Below are 22515 nucleotides of genomic sequence, written 5' to 3'. Positions count from 1 at the left end.
AATCATAGCTTTCAACCATTAAGGCCTTTGTCAGCAGTAGACCCACATACAGACATTCACACACACACATTCACGCAAGCACAACTTGCACACACATCTACAGTCTCACAGAGCTGAAACTACACTGCGAGCAGCAGCACCAGTGCATGATGGGAGTGGCAACTTGGTGGGGGTAAGGAGGAGGCTGGGGCAGGGAGGGGGAGGGATAGTATGGTGGGAGTGGCAGACAGTGAAGCGTTGCAGTTTAGTCGGAGTGTAGGAGAGAAGGGGGGAGGGGGTAAGTAGCGGAAAGGAGAGAAATATAAATAAAAGAACTTAAAAGACTTGGTGTGGCAGTGAAATGACAGCTGTGTAGTGCTGGAATCGGAACAGGGAGGGGGCTGGATGGGTGAGTCATTGTCCTTGGGAAATGTGTGTTATTTGCATTAAATGCACATGTGTGCATTTTCTGCGTCATTGGTTGTCTGATTTTTGAGCAGAAGCAGGCACAGAATCTGAACATGAAATGACATTGATTTCCATCCATTCTTGCTTTGCATTATTCATGCATGAAACAGAGAAAGGCTCTGTAGTCTTTTGTTAGCAGTCCCATGCAATAACAAAAATTGAATTCAGCTTGTCTGAAGAGGCAATTCGTCTGATCATGGGTGACATAGCATTTCATGCATGACTCTGCTTTGCACGGAGCTTGTACAGTGTAATTGGCATTGTGCCGGTGCAGCAAATCCTTAATGTAGAGTGCCCAGCCTTGTCTACACAGTGCTGATTTGTGAGTGCTGGGGTCAGGGCTGTGGCTGGAGAAAAGGTTGTTTGTCTCAAGTGAAGTGATAATTGGTAGACAGAAATCTTACTCAGCTAAATTTTGAACTTTGCATGCATCAATAACTTCAAGCATTTCACTGAGGCAAGGGTTGCAATGCTTTAGAATTTTGGCCCTCAATTTCTGATCTTATAGATTCTGGATAATAGCATCATGAAGCTTTTCATCCTGATAAGTTGGGCCAAAGACACAATTGAATCTACAGTCTCTAGTTGCGCCCTGCAATTTCACAATCCATTCTTTATAGGATTGATCACTATGATGTTGACTGTGGAAAAGTTTATGCCATGTAGCAAAATATGTATTTGACTCTCAAAAAATACATCTGCTCTTGCAATTATGACGCTGTAGGGCTGGGTTTGAAGCTCACTGAAGGGAAACAGTTTCAGTAGGAGGCAGCAGGTATACACTCCTATGCATGAAAAGAAAGTGCACAACAGGTTTGCCTGTGGTCTTGTAGACATTGAATTGTTGATGCAGTTGTGTTATTTATTCTTTCTATGCTTCCTTCATGTCAGTGAACTGTCAGAATAGTGGAGGCAGCAGCTGAATTCCTGAAGTCCACTAGGATGGAAATATGTGATGATACACTCCTGGAAATGGAAAAAAGCACATTGACACCGGTGTGTCAGACCCACCATACTTGCTCTGGACACTACGAGAGGGCTGTACAAGCAATGATCACACGCACGGCACAGCGGACACACCAGGAACCGCGGTGTTGGCCGTCGAATGGCGCTAGCTGCGCAGCATTTGTGCACCGCTGCCGTCAGTGTCAGCCAGTTTGCCGTGGCATACGGAGCTCCATCGCAGTCTTTAACACTGGTAGCATGCCGCGACAGCGTGGATGTGAACCGTATGTGCAGTTGACAGACTTTGAGCGAGGGCGTATAGTGGGCATGCGGGAGGCCGGGTGGACGTACTGCCGAATTGCTCAACACATGGGGCGTGAGGTCTCCACAGTACATCGATGTTGTCGCCAGTGGTCGGCGGAAGGTACACGTGCCCGTCGACCTGAGACCGGACCGCAGCGACGCACGGATGCACGCCAAGACCGTAGGATCCTATGCAGTGCCGTAGGGGACCGCACCGCCACTTCCCAGCAAATTAGGAACACTGTTGCTCCTGGGGTATCGGCGAAGACCATTCGCAACCGTCTCCATGAAGCTGGGCTACGGTCCCGCACACCGTTAGGCCGTCTTCCGCTCACGCCCCAACATCGTGCAGCCCGCCTCCAGTGGTGTCGCGACAGGCGTGAATGGAGGGACGAATGGAGACGTGTCGTCTTCAGCGATGAGAGTCGCTTCTGCCTTGGTGCCAATGATGGTCGTATGCGTGTTTGGCACTGTGCAGGTGAGCGCCACAATCAGGACTGCATACGACCGAGGCACACAGGGCCAACACCCGGCATCATGGTGTGGGGAGCGATCTCCTACACTGGCCATACACCTCTGGTGATTGTCGAGGGGACACTGACTAGTGCACGGTACATCCAAACCGTCATCGAACCCATCGTTCTAGCATTCCTAGACCGGCAAGGGAACTTGCTGTTCCAACAGGGCAATGCACGTCCGCATGTATCCCGTGCCACCCAACGTGCTCTAGAAGGTGTAAGTCAACTACCCTGGCCAGCAAGATCTCTGGATCTGTCCCCCATTGAGCATGTTTGGGACTGGATGAAGCGTCGTCTCACGCGGTCTGCACGTCCAGCACGAACGCTGGTCCAACTGAGGCCCCAGGTGGAAATGGCATGGCAAGCCGTTCCACAGGACTACATCCAGCATCTCTACGATCGTCTCCATGGGAGAATAGCAGCCTGCATTGCTGCGAAAGGTGGATATACACTGTACTAGTGCCGACATTGTGCATGCTCTGTTGCCTGTGTCTATGTGCCTGTGGTTCTGTCAGTGTGATCATGTGATGTATCTGACCCCAGGAATGTGTCAATAAAGTTTCCCCTTCCTGGGACAATGAAGTCACGGTGTTCTTATTTCAATTTCCAGGAGTGTATATTGGGGAACATTTCCATCTGCAAAGTTTAGGGGAACTATAGCAGGGTGCTTCTGGCAACTTTTGCTGCTGGGCTGCTTGCACTGGTACAAGGCAAGAGACTGCTGACAGTAGTTTGGTTATTTGTTGACTCTGAAACTGAACAAGAACTGCTACTCAGAACTTTGATGTTGCTCTCCACAGTTTGCCATGATTCAGTAAATATCTTTACTTAAATATTTCAGCTTAGTGTATGCACACAAACAAAAAAGAATTCAATGGAAAGAAAAAATTGTTCTGCTCTGGTTTCCAAAGCTCCTTTTTCCACTTTCTTTTTCTCGTCACCAGTCTGCTGTGTCTATCTTCGCTCACTGTGTATTTCTTTAGTGTATACAGGAGTGAAGAATAGTTGCCATTCATAACAGAGAATTCGAATATTAATTTATTCTACATCTGATAAATTAGTTGAAATAATACATAAAATTGTTGCTATATTTGCAGTATCAGTTACTAACAGTAGATTTGAATGTAGAAATATATACAGATATAATAGATTTATAAATCTTTCACTGTCAGTACAATGACTGTTCAGAAGGTGTCGATGCCTGTCCACTATGAAAGTCTGTAAATGTTATTCAACTGGCAAACACACGAAATGGGCTCAATGCATGAATGTTTGAAGACCCACTACAGGAGCTCTGGAGAGGGGATGCTTGCATCTCGTTAGCAGCACTGTAATTACTCATGGCAGTGCCCTTGTGCCGCAGTGGCAGCTGTAGGAAACACGGCTTAGTAACTGGCGGCGCACATATTTGAAAGTGCAGCTGACCCTATAATGGCCAATACCACAGTGAGTACTCTTGCTGAATGTCCTCTGTAACAGGGTATTCCAGCTGGCATGCTCACTGGCTGGCAGCTGGGTCCTCATGGCTGCAGGTTGAAGGGGATAGGCAAACAGCAGATGCACAGCAGTCACAGCCAGGCTGTACCCTAGGTAACAGTACTGCACGTGCTGATCACTCATGGACTGGAGTGGCCAAGTGGCTGGTGCATGCACAGAACATGTGCAATTGGGCTGCCTGGTGGATAGCCTACACCACTTGCACCTGCTCACAAGTGATCTGAGGGAAATGCAGGAGCACTCTTGCCGTCTGGGCAGTATTGGAACAGATTGCTCTGTAACATGGCTTGACAGACCCGAATGTCTGCTGCACCCCACTGAGCATTTGGATCCTCTGACATGGTACTATAGCAATGTGCTCACACGAGGGCAGGTGGTGGGGTGATGCACAGCGGCAAGGAGTAGTGTATCACATGATGCTCCAGGCGAAAGTGTCATTCTGCTGTGTGCCCATAGCACACACATCGGGATGCGTGCATAACATGTAGCATTGATTTTCATGTTAGTTTAGATATGGTCAGGTTAGTTAGCCACTATGAGTTCATTATGGATGACATCAAGCAGACACAATGAGTATTATATTGAGAAGTGACAGTGATAGTTTTTCAAGCATATAACTTTTGTTAGCCAGAGCCAGAAGCAGAAAAACAGTGACTTGGAGTAGCACTCATCCTAGTGATGCCAGTTACCAAGATATCTGACGACTGCAGTGTGAGGTGTGTGTCATAGACAGAGAGCTCACTGGTGACACTGTAAAGATTCTTTGTCTTTCTCTGCACAGAACACATCACACTGCTGCCTTCTTACCTGCACCATGCTATAGTTCCTGTCAACTTTGCAAATGGGAATGTTTTCCAGTATATCGTTGCATATTTCCGTCCTTGTGGACTTAACCCCCATTAACAACTTTCCCCATCTTCCTTATTTATTAAGTTAATTTATTTTAATGGTCTTTCATTATTTTCTCAATTGTTTATTCTATTACCTTTTTGCCTACATTTTTCTCCCCCTCTCTTTTTGATTATTTCTATGTCTCCTTTTCTGTTTTCATCCTAATTCTTAATTGAACAATTAGTTTCACTTCTGTCTCACTTCCCCTTAATCCAGCTGTACTTTGTACTCTGTCCTATCGTCTCTGGTCTGTAGCTGGTACAGTTCTTACTAGTGCACTATGTTTGACCTCCTACTCTCTCTGATATAGCCCACTTTGTTTTTGTCTCCTCCCATCCCCGCAACAGATGATTCCCTCCCAATCTAGAGTCTGAGTTACCTATCCCTTCTTCCTAACTGTCTCCAATCTCTGCATCTTTCCTTTTTTAGGAAAGAACTACCAGTTCTGTTTTTCTCCACTTTTGTGTATATACAGGGTGTTCATTTTAAATGAAGACATTGAAATATCTCAAAAACTACACATCAGATAAAAAAAGAGTTATAATTCAAACTTGTCTGTCCAATGATACCACACCCGACCCCCCACCCAGCCCCATACTTGGGTAGCAGTGGGCGGCTTTGAACTCTTCAACGGGAACCCCCATTTTTTGTTGTAGATTACAGTTTTAGCAAACTATACATACATTTTGTCTGAAACATTTGCTTTGTTTTGCCACAGATGTTGGTGTAATCAGCGTAATATAAATGGTCACACAATCGTAAATTATGACTTGCTACTCAACGGCCCTTGAATATTCAGTGGTACGTGGAACCCCACCTCCATGTTGCGAGGGTAGAACAGGCCAGTATATCATAATTTCTAATTGGAAACCCCATTTACATTATTGTATTAATTTGACATATTGAATAAGGGACTGATCAACACAGCACTGTGGCCATGACTCCAGGTGAACGCTACTCTGTGCTTCCAATTAGAATGAGTGTTCAAACAAAGTACCAGCAACTTCAATGCACTTAGTGGTCTGCTTTTCAAATGACCATACACAGGACAGAAGCATATCTGTGGAAATGTCAGCACAGGCATTTTTGATGCTGTCAAACATGTCTTCATAGCCTGTTGGCACTTGCTGGTACACCTTATGTTTTAAATATCCCCACAGAAAGAAATCGGTGGTATCAAATCCTGCGACCTAACAGGTCAATTAATAGCCACCTCTGCTGACCCACCAACCAGTGTAAACATGGTCAAATAGCTCCAATTTTTCAGTTGTGCAATGCAACTGTCATGCTGCAACCACATACATTGCCGAACGTTGAGGACAATATCTAACAGTAGTACCAGCAGTTCCTGATCCAAAAGTGTTCAGTATTTGTGTCCATTCAGTTTGCCATTGATAAAATGTGGACCAATAAATTTGTTCCCCATGATGCCACACCATACTTTAACTGATCAATGACATTTGTGATCAACTTGCCATAAACAGTTGGGATTGTCTACACTCCAGTACTGCATGTTATGGAGGTTAGTGCTATCATGGCTTGTGAATGCAGACTTGTCAGAAAATAGTACCTGGGCAAAGAACGTGGGGGTTGTTTTCATTTGTTGACAGGCTCATTCGCAAAATGCTACCCAGTTATGGAAATTGGTGACATGAATTTCTTGATCCAGTGACACGTGGTATGGATGCTACTTATAATGATGCAGTACTGTGACAATACTACCTACAGACATACTGGAATTGTGGTGTAATTGCGGGGTGCATATCCATGGATTGTGGTGCACTGTCGCTAGTACAGATATTTCATTAGGTTCTCCTGTAACTTACTTCATTTCCTTTTGCCGATCTGTATGCTGCCATCAGATGTTAAGGTGTTAACAATCTTGTAAAATAACAAACAAGAGCTAGCTTTCTCTGGAAAATGCTTGGTTTACAGGGCAACAGCAGCCTCAATGGTTCTCCTACAGTCTCTGTAAATCAGTATCATTTCACTTTTTTTCTTCTGTGGTTATGTCGTGCATTATCCACTTGCACATCTGTTCTCCAAATGATAGGCAGGTGTACAGGTAATAAACACTTTTCAAGTACTGTAATGTTTAAAGCCACTATCTGCTCTATGTCTGCACGATATGTGAGCTCTTGTTGCAGTGTACTGCCTGTTATGATACATCATAGTTCGCTGCACAGCCATGGTGGCTGGGAATCGAAACCAGGAGCCCGTGATCCAGAGGCAGCAATGCTAGCCCCTAGTCCACGAGTTGCAGACATATACAAAATTATGAATGGGGGTTTGCAATTAGAAGTTATGCAATACTGGCCTGTCATACCCTCATAGCATGGAGATAGGATCAGACGTACCATTGGATATTCAAGGGCCATTGAGTGGCATGTCATAAATTACAATTGTGAACCCATTTCTATTCCACTGATGACAGCTCCATCAATAGTGGAATGAAGAAATTGCTCCAGACAAAACTTATGGAGATTTTACCACAGCATTGTATTCTGCATTAAGAAACGGTAATTCCCATGGAAGATTTCAAAGTTGCCGAGTTGATGATTGTGGTATCATTGGATTTCCACCTCCCCCCACCCCTTTCACCCCTCACCTCTGCCCCCCGGAACATACAAATTTGAATTATAACTTCTTTTTGATCCGACGTGTAGTTTTCAATATATTTCAGTGTCTTCAGGTAAAATGAACAAGCTGTGTATCAGCAGTGCTATGAAGTTTGCCTCATGAAGGGACTTGATTGCTAGCTATTCTGTCTCCTTTAATTTTACATTTTTTTCCAATTTTCTTTTCTTTTCTTTTCTTTTTTTGCTAATGCACAATTTATCATTTACCATTACAACTATGTGCTTCTCTTATCTTCTTTTCAAGTTTTAATTAATTTATCACACATTACTCTTCCCACTTACCATCTCATACTGCTATACCTCATTCACAAGGTGCACTTCAGTAGGTTGCTGCATAAAACAGAAGAACAGCAATGGACACATTCTTTCATTCTATCACGACATAAAAATAATTTTGTATAAACTAGGTCTTTCTTAGTTATTTATTTGCTGTCTGCTTCAGTCCAGAGCCATGCTGCTGCTTCAGTCGCAGGTTTGAATCCTGCCTTGGACATGGATTTGTGTGATGTCCTTAGGTTAGTTAGGTTTAAGTAGTTCTAAGTGTAGGGGACTGCTGACCTCAGATGTTAAGTCCCATAGTGCTCAGAGCCATTTGATGTCTATACAATAACCAGTTTAAAGGCATTGTAATTGGTTTCTTCAGTTCTCTTGATTTATTTATTTTTTACTCAGTTATGCAGTGTGTTAAAAGTATTTTAGGTTGATACAGCACATTTTTGTATGTATTCCATATTGACACTGCATTTTACTTGCAGGTTTCCTTTTAGAGTTTCCACTTGTAGACTTTCAAGTAATATATCATAATGAAACTTCCTGGCAGGTTAAAACTGTGTGCCAGACCAAGACTCGAACTCGGGACCTTTGCCTTTCTCGGCAAGTGCCCGTGAAAGGCAAAGGTCCCGAGTTCGAGTCTCAGTCCAGCACACAGTTCTAAACTGCCAGGAAGTTTCACATCAGTGCACACTCTGCTGCAGAGTGAAAATCTCATTCTGGAAATATATCGTAATGTTTCAGTGACACAAGGAGATGTAAATCTGGGGACAGTCAGTTTCCTTTTGTTAAAGGCTGCAAATTGAGTCTGTGATTGAAGATCAAGATGATGTTGAGATACAGATGTTATCCAGCTTTTGTTAATTCTGTGGATGGAGTTGTGACATAATGACAATGTTCATGAACCACATTTTTGTCTTGCCCCTTGACTGTAAGGACCTCTGTTACGTATGCAAATTTTAGTAACTTCTATGGGTAATGATTACACACATCTAGAAATTTTGACTTTTCATCTGAGTTTGTATGATAATATGAATTTCTGAGTAATGAATTGTGCTGATTACAAATCTGAGGCCTGTTTCTCTACAGCACATGAGGTTTTCGAACCATCATCCTCATCATAATCTTTGAAATCTGTTCTTAGTGACATTAGAAAACAATTACAGGAAGATGGAGATAAAATGGAACAATAAAAGGGTAAAATAAAGTTACATTAAAGATTTAATAATTATAAGAAGCAAATAGGGTGATTTGGACATGTTCCAGGTGGAGGTATTCCTTCTGTTTATGTTTACTCTTGAATGAATACTTGATTTCCTTCATTGTGCATTTGACTTCTTCATGTGTGATATGCCACCAGTAGTCAGACACAATGTTTATTCCCCAGAAACCTTGATAATGATGTTCCAGAGTTTTAAGTTTCTGATGGAACCAGTCACCATGTTACTCTGATGTTTCAGCCAAATTGTCCTGAAAATTGTCTGGAGGACCTAACTGTTTGGATGACTATAGCATATCTTGCACTATTCCCTTATATTCAGGCTGCTTATCCTATCCAAGGAAACAATGTAGAACTGTTTTGTTTCCATCACTGTACTTTCAAAATGTTTATCAGGCATCAACTTACTTACATTCAATCCAACAAATATCCCTTCTTTCAACTTTACAGCCAATTGATTTCGGAATTGGCTACTCAGGTACTGGACACAGTTTCCTTTTTTGTCCAGTGCTTTCATATACCACTTAATGAGTCCTAATTTTTTGTGCAGTGGAGGCAATAAAATATGATATGGTTTAACCAAATGCTCATTCACAGTGTTCTTCGATCCCTGTATCAGATTTTTCCTCTTAGGCCACTCTCTCTTACTCCAGTGCTCATGATACTACTACTACTACTACTACTACTACTACTACAACTACTAATGGACTATCCACACATATAGCAAAGCATCTTGGTACACTCATAGTGCTGCATGTCTCTTAAGTGTACAGAATCTGCAATCAAAATTGGAGCTAGCTTATTTCCAGTATGTAGCAACACTGCTTTCATATTTTGCTTTGAAGAATCTATAAGTAACCGCCATTGCTTACTGTCATAGTTTGGAGATCCCACTTTCATCACTAATCTAGCAGTGTCATCCAAAACACCATTAAATCATCTTGAACACAAAAATCCCCTTAATTCTTTATAATGATTTCTGAACATTGAATATGATGTACTGTGTGCAAGCAAATTACTTTCACTGAGATATGATCTCAGAAGCTGTGCTGCATTTTTTGAGAGTTGAGTTGTAGAACTGCCATTGGGTATCATAGACTATTGCAAGTATGTTTAGACTACAGTAGTTTTCCTAGTAGCTTTGGTCAGCTAAGATTATAAACAAATTACCTATGTGGTAAGTGTGCTGCGTACCAGTTGAGTGCACTCAGTGTCTTACTAGAGTCCCCTAACTGGAAGTGATAAACCATCTAGAAACTGAGTGAGGATATACAAAGGGCCACTTACATAAAATATTTGTCCTACATAGCTATTCTCTTGATTGTTAACTTCTGTATGAGTAAGAAGTTGGGGTACTATCAGTAACACACTTGGAGTAGTCAGATTTACTACTTTCATGACTTAACTCTGGTTCAGAGAATTTAAATGTATCCATTGATGTTAGTAGAGAGTGGATTGGTAGCCTGGACCATGAGAGACAGGTATAACTGCGAAATATGAGTATTTTTATCATGTTTCCCTTGTTGTATCTCGCTTACTTTCATCACACAGAGAAACCAATGATTGACCTGACTCTTCTGTTAGTGCTTAGGGAAGTTCAAACACTTGATTTTACTTTCACTTTATGTCGTTAATTACTCCACACATGTATGAGAGACAAGATTTGGAGCAAATGACATGTCCTGATCTCCAAACTTAATGTCAAAGAAGAAAAATATGATTTCTGCACAAATTTTATTAATTGTGTCAACATCTTGTACTTATATCACGTAAGTTACACATATGTAACAAAATATATATGGGCCATTAGCACACTGCCTTCCTGACATTTCGAACTTGACTTCGATGACATTTTGAACTTGGCTTCGATGAAATAACACCACTCACAACACGCATAAGCCTCTTCTTCTAGCTGCCACACTCACTGAGTTGTTGATATCTATGGTTGTAATCAAGCATCTGCTTTGAAGTTCATTCTCCCTCATCAACTCCAGCATTCTACACACAAACAATGTTGCCACATGTATATAAATTAAACTACATAACATAAATTTTGCAGCCAATAGTAAATATCATGCAGTAGGTTGAGAGGAGGGGGTAGCTGCGCAGCGAAAACAGGGGGTGATAGAGAAAAAAAAGGTGATACCATTTTCGTTTTCAGGGATGAAAACAGGGGGTGATAGAGAAAAAAAAGGTGATACCATTTTCGTTTTCAGGGATGCCATATTAGTAACAAAAACCACTTACTTTCCAAACCCTAGAATGCATGCTGACCTATTATTAATTGTCATAAAAACTAATGCATTATTGAAATTGATCACATATAAATCATTTTGATTCTAATCATATTCTGTTTGAGTTGATGCTTAGTATTTCATATTCCAGAATTACCACCATTGGAGTTAATGAATGGAGGAAGTCCATCGTCCCCTTTTTATGCAGACATTAGAATAATCATTCCACTTGTTGTGGCCTTTGTGGCAGTAGTGGGAGCTGGTGCTGCTGCTGCCCTTTGCTGGAGAAACAGTAAGTTTCATACAATTTCCAAGACTAAAATAGTGAACAAACAATACAGCACATACTCCCTAACACAAAAAAGGGCACACCATGAAGGAACTCTCTGAATAGGATGGAAATTGGTAGATGTGGTGTGCATGTACAGAAAAACAAATGATTACAGATTCAGAAAAAAATGGATGATTTATTCAAGAGAAAGAGCTTCACAAGTTGATCTTATCAGTAACTTAGTAGTCCACCTCTGTCCCTTATGAAAGCAGTTATTCAGTTTGGTACTGATTGACAGAGTTTTTGGATGTCCTCCTGAGTGATAGCACTCCAAAGTCTGTGTAATTGATATGTTAGATTGTCAAAATCCCTAGATGTTTGGAGGGTCCTTCCCACAGTTCTCCAAACATTCTCAGTTGAGGAGAGATCCGGTGAACTTGCTGGCCAAGATAAGGTTTGGCAAGGTTGAAAACAAGCAGTAGAAACAGTTGGCATGTGCAGGCAGGCAGTATCTTGCTCAAATGTATTCCCAGGATGGCTTGCCATGAAGACCAAAAAAACTGACCATAAGTGTCATCGACTTACTGCTGTGCTTTAAGGGATGACAACCAAAGTGCTCCTGCTATGAAAAGAAATGGCACCCCAGACCATCACTCCTGGTTGTTGGGCCATAAGGCAGGTGACAGTCAAATTGGTATCCCACCACTGTCCAGGGCTACTCCAATCAATGAGACTCTAGGGTGAAGATGTGTCTGGATATGTCCTGGACAGCTGTGGGATACCAGCCTGACTGTTAGCCACCATTCAGCCTGACAATGAGAACTGTTTGTGTGGGGTGCCGTTTCTTTTCATTGCAGGACTCCTTTGGGTGTCATCCTCAGCACACCTACAGCAGAGCAGTATGTTAATGATATTGTGCACTCCATTTTGTTGCCCTTCATGACAAGAAATCCTGTGCTTACATTTCAGCAAGATAACACCTGCCTGCACACAGTGAGGGTTTTTACTGCTTGTCTTCATGCTTGCCACACCCTATCTCAGCCAGCATGGTTGCTGGATCTCTTCCCAATTGAGAACATTGAGAGCATTCTGGGCAGAACCCTCCAACCAGCTTGGGATTTTGATGATCTAACATGCCAGTTGCACAGAATGGCATGATATCCCTCATGAGGTCATTCAACAACCCCATCAATCATTGCCAAGCCAAATAACTGCTTTCGTAAAATAAGGGCCAGAGGTTAACCAACATGTTATTGACTTGCTCGATTTGTGAAGCTCTTTCTCTTGAATTACTCTTATCTAGTTTTTCTGAAATTGTAATCATTTGTTTTTCTGTACATGTACATCACATCTGCCTATTTCCATCCCATACAGACAATTCCTTTGTGGTGTTTCTTTTGTCTTACTTGGAGTTCTTTATACAAGTTATATACATTAGTGTGTACTGTAATTTCACAACAATAATTTGTGTAGATCATATATCTTTGAAGTATATTTCACCCCATGTATGCATTTCAAATAATCTCAATGTTTCAATGAGAAAAAAGGGAGAATGAATATTAACAATATTTGAGATAGAAGAGGAGGATGAGTAGCTAATAAGTTACCTATGCTGAAACATAAAGGGTGGGATTGATGACATAAAAACAGAGTGAAAAACAAGATACTCCAAAAGTTTGCTTTTTAGAGATAGGTGTGGTTAATTTCAAAGTTTTATGTCAAGTTTAGTGCAGATCTCCACCTTGACTTCTTAACAGGTCCAAGATTGTTGTAGATGAGACACATTTTGTGAACAAATAAATTCTAGATTTAAGTTCCAAAGCCTTATTTTTTAATTTAGAGAGGCACACGGCATTGATTGTTCAAATCAAGGCGACTCATGTAGTTGTTCATTTGTTTTGCACAGTCATGTTTACATTTTCCTTCCCAAAGAATATACTACATGCAGTGCAAATATGCAGTCAATCCTGAAGGCAATGAAGCAGAAAATGTGTCATTAAAACAGCAAGTTTCTCATCTGCTCCAGCTTCCTTAGAGTCCTATAATAATCGCAGATAACATATCCAGCAGAGAAAATGGTCAAAACAATACAGGAAACAGTTTTTCTTTTCCATCATCCAGGGCAATACACATCATTCTGCTGATTATCAGGCATGTGGAAATATGGCGAAATTTGCAAGCAGGCAAAACAGTCAAGGATGCCCAGGGAAACACACTGTGACACAACATTCTTCAGTCAGAGGGCTGTGTAATTGTGAGAGATGGGTTGGCAATAAGAGACTACAAATATAAACTGCATCCAGTGAAGTCAACTGTCTGGTGATGGCATACTCTATATTGATCACTCTGACAAGATGAAGTCATCCTGACCTGCCTCCAAGTAAGATACTATTCATTAATGCATTCCTTGGAATGAGTATTACACAGAATAGCCAAAGCAAGGAGAATATAAGAAGGAGATTGTCAAAAGCAAAGAAAGCTTTAATCAGTAAAGGAGTCTACTGAAATCAAATATTAATACAGTGCTGAGGAAGAAGTTTGGAAAATAAATGTCTGGAGCAGAGCATTGTATGGTAGTGAAATACTGACTATCAGAAATATTTGCAGAAAGAAACTTAAAATATCAAAAATTATATGGACAGATAACAAACAAAACGAAGAATTACTAAAAAGAATAAATGAGGATAGAATTCTGTGGAAAACTCTCACCAGGAAAAGGGGCATGTTAGAGGGACATCTGCTTTGAGTTCAGGAATAGTTACCAAGGCACAGAGAGGAACAGTAGAGAGAAAAAAAAATAGTACGAGAAGACCACTACTAGCTCTGCCTCTGTAGCTGAGTGGTTGCATGTCTGATTGCCATGTGGAAAATCTGGGTTCAATTCCCAGTATTACCAGGGATTTTTCCTTGGAGGAGGACTGGAATGGTGTCCATTCAGTCTTATGATGCCAATTGAGGATGTGCTTGAATAAGAAGGTGCAGTTCCAGTGTCTGGAAAGCTGGGAGAGTGGTGTGCTGACCCCAAGACCTGCCAAACAGCATCTGAATGACATTATATGGCAGAAAATAATTTATTGTTTTTAGTTTAGACCATGACTAAAATGTGCAAAAGAGATTATAGAGGTTGTTGAGTGTAATAGTTAAACAGAGATGAAAAGATGAGTGCAAGACAGGAAACACTGAAAAATGGTATCAAACCTGTCAAAAGACTGATGACAACAAAATAATTGCTGTTATTTGATTCCTTGGTGAGAGTAAAATTTTGTTTCTATAGGAGTTTTGTGCCACAAACAGTATGGGTAGTGATTTGATTTAATGAAACATAAATCTGTTGTCTCTGAGGCACATGTGGATGTCATCCATTACTCTTATGGTGGAAAAGTTCTGATAGCATCTAAGTGCTTTAGGAGTAAAGGAGATCACTCACTAAGCAGCAGAAATGGTGAAATGTTGACAGGTACGGGCATAAAAGAGAGTAAACTTGCTAGCTTTTGGAGTAAATCCTTTCTGAAACTGTAATACAACAACAACAACAACACACACACACACACACACACACACACACACACAGACACACACACACACATACACCAATGTCCCTACATGGTGCCAGCTGGACACAAAATGATGTACATCCAGCTGGCACCATGTATGCGCATATTGTGTGTGTGTGTGTGTGTGTGTGTGTGTGTGTGTGTGTGTGTGTTGTGGTTTGAGAAAGCATTTACTCTAAAAGCTAGCAAGTTTACTCTCTTTGTGTGTGTGTGTGTGTGTGTGTGTGTGTGTGTGTGTGTGTGTGTGTGTGTGAGAAAGATTAAATGCTTCTGCTTTTTGGTGACTGGTTTCCTTTACTCCTAAATTATCCAGTACCTTGGTTGTTAAATAATTTGTGTGACCATCCACAGTTTTCAATAACTTCACTGGATGTTTCCAAATAGAAAATTTTGATTAATCACATATCATCTTAGTGGCAGCTCATAAAAATCTGGAAAAGAACTGTGTTCACCTTTCATGTTACAGAATCCCAGTCAGGTGGAAATCTGTTGCCTGATTATCAACACGTCCCTTTATCTGGATGAAGTTAAAGTATTTTTGAGACCCTAGAAATGTTTGTGAGTAAGGAAATAAGAAAAATACCGTGGTGCGCAACATGACTCAATCTTATACATTAGTTTTCTGTATCAGCTTACACTCTGCTGCTTATAGGATGGACATTCAATAAATAATTCAACTTTTTTTTCTCAGTCAAATTCAGATGAAAAGATGTGGAATTTATTGTGGGACATGTGGAATATTCCCACTTCGGCCCTTAGGGAGATGGTATGTGGATGATGCAGAGGTTATTGATGCAGCATGACATTGGCTCCAACATTGACTACTAGAGCGGTACAATGCAGGCATACAAGCACTCCCATTAATGTGGCATAAAGCCATCGCAATTGAATGAAGATTATGTTGAAAAATAGAGTATGGAATAATATGGCATACTGGAATCCTGAATAAAACCAGACAGTTTTTAGAAAAAAGTGTTGCATAACTTATTGAATGCCCCTTGTAACATTTCCTGAAAACATAGAGGATAATTTGCCTGAATTGGTCAGATAAAAACAAGGTTACAGTAGAAAAAACATCTCTGATGCTTAAAACAACTTTGTGGTTTCATTTTGCATTCATTAACAATTCTCCATGTAGGTCAGAAGTTACACTTTCATTAGAGTATTATATCCTTGATTAATTTTTGAAACTCTGTTGTGAAATTACTTAAAGGAATTTAAGGTTTTTCACTTTTGTTGTATTAAATCAGGTAAAGTTACTAATGAGTTATGTATTTTCATTATTGCAACACACTAGAAAAGTTTTTGCAATCAAGTTCTGACGCAGCTTGCATATTTTGTAAATCTAGATGTAAAAGTGAGTGAATACTTCTCTTATTAGTAAGACAATACTAAATTGTAAAACATGGCTTCAAAGCTAGCAAGGAGGATAAAATAACTTCAATATTTGTGCCTTTGAATCATATATTTCGTAATTTGTCTTGTTATCTTTTCATGTGACTCATTGGCTTGTAAAATACCATATTTTAGGGGCAACCGTTTTAGAGCAAAACCGGCCACTGAAAGAGACGCTGGACAATCAACAAAATGCCGAAGCTCAGAGGGAAAGATATTATGCTACAATCCACAAGGTAGCTTTGCAAGCTAGTGGGGATAAAATACCAGGTAAAGAAAACCTCAGGACTGTCTGAGTGAAAATTTTCTTTGCTGTTATTCTGTGCAGTGAAATTTCAAAAAAACTGTAGTTTGACTGATGTGCACAGTTTCAGTGGTTAGTCATGTTTAGCCTCAAAGCAATTGTAATAAAATGAGCATATGGATACCTACACTCCATAGGATTTATGGTGTAGGTATGTCTTCTGATTTCAGTATGTTTGTTTTTGCAGAAACATCAGAGGACATATCACCATACGCAACATTCCAGCTATCAGGTCCTGGTGTAGACCCAAACAACACTCTTCTGCACAGTTTTATGTACCATGAACAAGCTATGACTGAAGGGTGTGCATCACCACCACCACATGCAGTATGTTCTTTTATTTACATACATTTCTGAACTCTGAGAAAAAAAAGCTCTCTCAAAGATTTTTCAAAATATTGTATAATAATTTTATAATGAAAATAATCTCAAGAATATAGAGTTTAAGATCAAAAGAACATCTCTAAAAAAGGTGGCAAAAGACAAATGTGTATGTAAATAATTCAGTAAAAAATAAGAAGGGTTTTGAGGAAGCAAAACTATTGAGGGGCTGGAGAAACTCATTTTTGTTGTGTTTCCTTAATCTCTGTTCATTGTAGACTTTTAAGCCTGTTTTCCTTAACCACGTTTTATGTCCTCTGAGACAGAAAAAAACCCCTGATGTGTCATTAGCTATTGAATGTTTTCTCAAAATGCTTCTGAGCACAAAGGTTTTGCCACAGGTATTTTATAATGACACTGTAATTTAAACTGAAATATCTTATAAACTGCATCTGTTTTTAGGCGTGCAAAACATGCTCAATTAACTAATTACATTCACAGATAATGTTTCAGAGGACAAGAGCTGTATATCTGTAACATAAAGACTGTGTATTAGGTGAGACAAAGAAGTAAGTTCTTCCTCTGCAAAATAGAATTCTCATATCAATTTCTGCCCTTGAATTAAAGTTAGTTACAGCTTCTCTCTTACCTTGTAAGGAAATATAAGCTCATGCATATTTCACATCAATACCTTAGTGAACAACGCCTACATTACTCACTTGATATTATCAGTCCAGGTTAGTATTTTCCTCTTCAATCCTCTTCTTTGCCTTAGTAATGCCCTTCTCAAACAAGTGAACAAGAATTTTTTTCCATTTGAATTGCTCTCTCTTTAAAGGTTTATTAATAATCATTTGTGCATCATCAACAACATGAAAATCCAGGTTTACACATGAACTCATCGTAGCCACCTACATGAGAGACTAAAGACACACAACACACTAACTTCCCCTGTGGTATTAGCCTAGAAAGTCTTTGTTCCAGGCCAAGGGTTACACTTGTAAGTGCATAATTTGATTGATGCATTCTTACATTTAGGCATATCCATAAACTTTCTCTCATAACCTTCACCCTTTTTAATTAAAAGTTTGACACATCTCTTTCACCAGTAAGTAAATTCCAATTTATATACCTGTGAACACAATGTTTTCCAGTTTCATCTTCCAGATCTTACATTATTTATTACTATCAAATTAGTACTGTGTATAATTTCAGGTAATAAAAACTGCAACAAGGAGACGAGGGAGTAGGAAAACTGAGGTGGATACTGATGAATCAGATTCAGACCCTGATCAGTTGACATCTAGTCGAACAGAGTCTTCCAATCAGCTTGATGCAGCAAAGATAAAACACAGTAAGTGAGCATAGATAAAACACAGTAAGTGAGCATAGATAAAACACAGTAAGTGAGCATATTCTTTATTAGTTGTAAACCAAAATTATCTTGAGATTTGTTGCATTTCTCTCTCTCTCTCTCTCTCTCTCTCTCTCTCACACACACACACACACACACACACACACACACACACACACACACACACACAGAGAGAGAGAGAGAGAGAGAGAGAGAGAGAGAGAGAGAGGGTGGGTGATTGTAATGAAGATTAATAACAACTCAGTACACAATATTAGATGTAATCTCAGAGTTTTTGCAGTTATTGTATTTAGCTATGAGGAAGCTTTAGCCAGTAAAGACAGAGTTAATATCTAGTCAGGTCTTTACAGAACGTTACAGAAAAGACTGGCAAGTAGCTCTAATGTAAAGGAATGTAAAGTTAAAGTTCTGTTAACAAATGTATTAATTCATAATTACACAATGGAAAAGGCAGGATGGAATTTAAAGATATTATGAAAAGGATAGTTGCTACTCCCCATATAGTGGAGATGCTGAGTCACAGAGAGGCACAACAAAAAGACTGTCACAAAACAATATTTTAGCCAACAAGGCCTTTGTCAAAAATAGATGACAAACATGTGTGTGTGCACGCACACACACACACACACACACACACACACACACACATGTGACCACAGCCACTGGCAGCTGAAGCCTTTTCATAAGATTCATAACTCATGATTATAATAGCAATTTTTCTAGAAGGTGATCTATACACAAACCACCCAGTTTATTCGCAACAAGGGATGTACACAGGATGTTTCTTGGAAACACTCCATATTCCAGGTCACTGGTGTGTTCCTCATGAAAAGTGCCACCTTTTCAGGTCCTAGTGACATTAGGTTGCCCCACTATGTCCCCTGCCTGATGCAGGGGGCAGGAGATGTGAGTTCTAGATGAGCTACCACCATGAAAGTCAGTGGACATCACTGTAGAAGGCCCGGGCAGGACAATGCTTGATGGAAGATGCATGAGTCACCACAGGACAGGAATGTCCACTAGGGGCAGAGGAGCAGATGGCTGCTAACCAGCATGTCAGGGTTGAGCTTGGCTTTGATAGTGCTGCAGAAGCTCATGGATAGAGGCCATGGTATACATTAAGGACCTGGGTGGGCAGAGAATGTTCCATGGATCTAGGGTGGGTAGTGCCTGAACTGACTGACCCACACTGATGTGCCCATTCAGAAGGGAGAGCACTGGGCGATGACAGGCGCTTTTGGTGGACACAGTGTATCGAAGAGGGTGAGGTGAGAGTGGTCATAAAGCCACTCTGCTGGATTGCAGCCCTCATCAGGGTGGCCCTTCAAGCTGTTAAAAAATGCAAATGGCATTAGGTGTGTTGTTAGACATCGTTTCCTTGTGGAGCTGGGTTTTAAAGGTGCAGATAATGTGTTCCACACCACTGTTGGAGGCTGGGTGAAGGGTGCAGTGCAAAGATGTTGAACTCTGTTATGTGTGCAAAACCATTTGAAGTCGTAGGAGGTTAAAGGTGTTCCATTAACCCAAAACCAAAGTCTGTGGGTTGCCTTCAAGAGAAAAGATTTTTTTTCCAAGACGACAATAATAGTGGCAGTAGGGGCCTGAGTGATGGGAAACACTAAAGGGCAGTGAGAAAACAAATCAGTCACAGTCAACCACATGGAGACCAAAACCGACCCAGCAAAACCTAAGTGGATACATTCTCACATCTCTGCAGTATTGAACCAGGGAGAGAACTGATGGAGAGGTGCAGTTTGATGGGCATGACAGGTGAAACATTCGCAGATCAGGTCCTCAGTGTCAGAATCAATATTTTTCCGCGCTACATTCTGTTGTGACAAGCGTCTCATCTGAAACACATCTCAGTGGGCATTGTGCAGGATGTACAGCAGTTATGGCCAAAGAGAGAGAGGAGTAAGGAAGGGGCAGTGGTTCTTTTCCAAGACCCAAAACAGAACCCCTCAGTTGAGATGAAGTTGATGTTGCCATGGCCATTAGAGTCTAAATTTTGGGCTGGCAGATATCTCCAGCCACCTGTGTTGTACTAAGTGACCAAAGCAATATAACATCAGGATCTTGTGAGTGGTGGATGCAATGTCACGCAATCCCCTCTGGTAATTCTCTGCTGACCTAGGATTCTGGGCACTTTTTCAAACTCTACCCCTTTTCTTAACCCTCACCAGTCCTTTCCCTTCACCTGTCTTCCTTTCTCTTCAACCCTTCTGCCGGAAAAAGGAGTCACTGACTTCAAAGCTTGCACATGTAATATCTTTTATGTGTGTGTTCTCCTGCTGATGCTAGGTTAGTAGATTATTTTATCTGTCCAATTACATTATGTTTTCAAAAATTGATTATTTTCATTGATATAGTGTTTAGAGAAAGGCTGAAACAGCTGAATCAAGATCTGAGTCTAAATGGGTATACACCAGTCCATGTTGATCAAATGCTGGATTGGGAATCAAGACTGTGCATTAGCATTTGTATTTAACATCTCTGCATGATAGTGGATAGAAAAATGGAAATTATACCAGTAAAACATTCAGCACCATAAGTGATGGGTGGTCTGGTCTGGCAAGCAATATGGTGAGCAATGGGTGTCAATCAGTGATGATGAAATTTCTTTCAATAAAGGAATAATTTAAATTTCTGAACTGTGTAAACAGTAGCAAGGGCTTCCTGCTCTATTTGAGAAGATATTCTAACCTTATGCAATAGGGGACTCTGTGGTGTCAGTGTATTTATGGGATAGGGCTGTCCTGATAATATGAGCAGCAATGTGTCAGTTGCTACTACCAGAGGCAGACCAGTGACTACTTAAGGCAATCTTTTAAAGTCTAGAAAGCATGTTGACAACAAGGTGACCATTCAAAATGTGCACTTATTTCAATGGGCAAGGGATTTCTTCTAGGTTTGCTATGTATTGGCCATAATAGTTGATCTTACCCAAGATGAACTTCTACATATTTTATATTCATGGGGGGTGGGGGGGGGGAGTGTCTGCAATTTATCAGTTGCCACAACATAATCCCTTATGAGTTCCAATCCATTTGCTGAGATATGCATCAAGGAAGTCATGAAACTGGTTGCATTCAAGTCCTTTTGCTGTCATTCTCTGAAAAAAAAGTTCTAGGTTGTTGGGGTGATCCCCTGGAGTTGCAGCTGTGACCAAGATAGCATCAAAGTATGTGGCACAGTTGGGAATATCGTGCAGTAACTGATCCATAAAATGCTGAAATATGCCAATGGCTGAACAGATTCTAAAAGCTGTGTGGCAAATTACCACTAAGTGAGCTGGTTATGCTGCATCCAAGCGGATTTGAAAATATGCCTCTGCAAGATAATTTTTACTGAACAGTGTGCCATGACCTAATTTTGCAAAGAGTTCATCCAGGGTCATTATAGGATAAGTTTCTGTTTCAGCTTGTGCATTTATCATTACTTTTAAATCATTCCAAAGTCTCAAGGTACCATTGACTTTCTATACTGTGACCAAGAGAGTGGCCCATTGACTACGGGGAACAGATATCAACAGATCTTCATAACTGAATCTCTTCAGCTCTATTTTGAGGGTGTCATTTAGAACTGAGGATACCATGCAAGCTTTGAGGAAAGACGGGGCAGCCATCGTTTTAATAGTGACATGAGTTTCGAAGTCATTTGTATCTGTAATGTAGGTGACAAAATGTTGAGCATATCTGTCACAGAGAGTTCTTAAGGCAGTGCAAGGCCCTTTGGATTTGCATGGTGTGCACTGTTTGATGAACCTTAAACCCAAAAGCGTGGAATGAGCCGATCCCGAAAACATTGTTCACACTGGGGTCAGCTACCACCAGAAATTTTCTGGAAAAATGACTTGACTCTAAGCAAGCAAAACTGGAAGCTTTTCTAATGAACAGGGTGAGCAGTCTTCACCTGTTTGCTGATGATGCTGTGGTATCTGGGAAGGTGCCATTGGTGAATTACTGTAGAAGGATACAAGATCATTTAGACAAAATTTATAGTTCGTGTAATGAATAGCAGCTTGCCCTAAATGTAGAAAAATGTAAGTTAATGCAGATGAGTAGGAAAAACACTTCAATATGTTTGAATACAGCATTATTAGTGGCTGCTTGACACAGTCACATCAATTAAATATCTTGGCATAACATTGCAAAGCTGTATGAAATGAAACGAGCACATAAGGATAGCAGTAGGGAAAGCGGATGGTTGACTTCAGTTTATTGGGAGAATTCTAGGGAAGTTTAACATGTCTGTAAAGGAGAGCACTGTTGTAACCTGTTCTTGAGCAGTGCTCAAGTGTTTGGGATCCACATCAGGTCAGATTAAAAGACG

At 40.6% G+C, this 22515-nt stretch overlaps 1 protein-coding gene across 1 annotated transcript in view; it reads left to right on the top strand.

Moving 5' to 3' along the window:
- Positions 1–22515, top strand: part of LOC126267877 (Down syndrome cell adhesion molecule-like protein Dscam2) — a 1296028-nt gene that overhangs the window by 1250298 nt on the left and 23215 nt on the right. Inside the window, exons 27-30 of the mRNA XM_049973186.1 lie at positions 11115–11255; positions 16319–16453; positions 16675–16814; positions 18024–18162. Coding sequence (XP_049829143.1) covers positions 11115–11255; positions 16319–16453; positions 16675–16814; positions 18024–18162 — 555 coding nt within the window. The remainder of the gene's footprint in view (positions 1–11114; positions 11256–16318; positions 16454–16674; positions 16815–18023; positions 18163–22515) is intronic.

The sequence above is a fragment of the Schistocerca gregaria genome, chromosome 4 (genome assembly GCF_023897955.1).
Source record: "Schistocerca gregaria isolate iqSchGreg1 chromosome 4, iqSchGreg1.2, whole genome shotgun sequence".
Classification (NCBI taxonomy): Eukaryota; Metazoa; Arthropoda; class Insecta; order Orthoptera; family Acrididae; genus Schistocerca; species Schistocerca gregaria.
The sequence above is the reverse complement of the archived record's forward strand: the minus strand, read 5'-3'. Positions and strand labels throughout refer to the sequence as shown.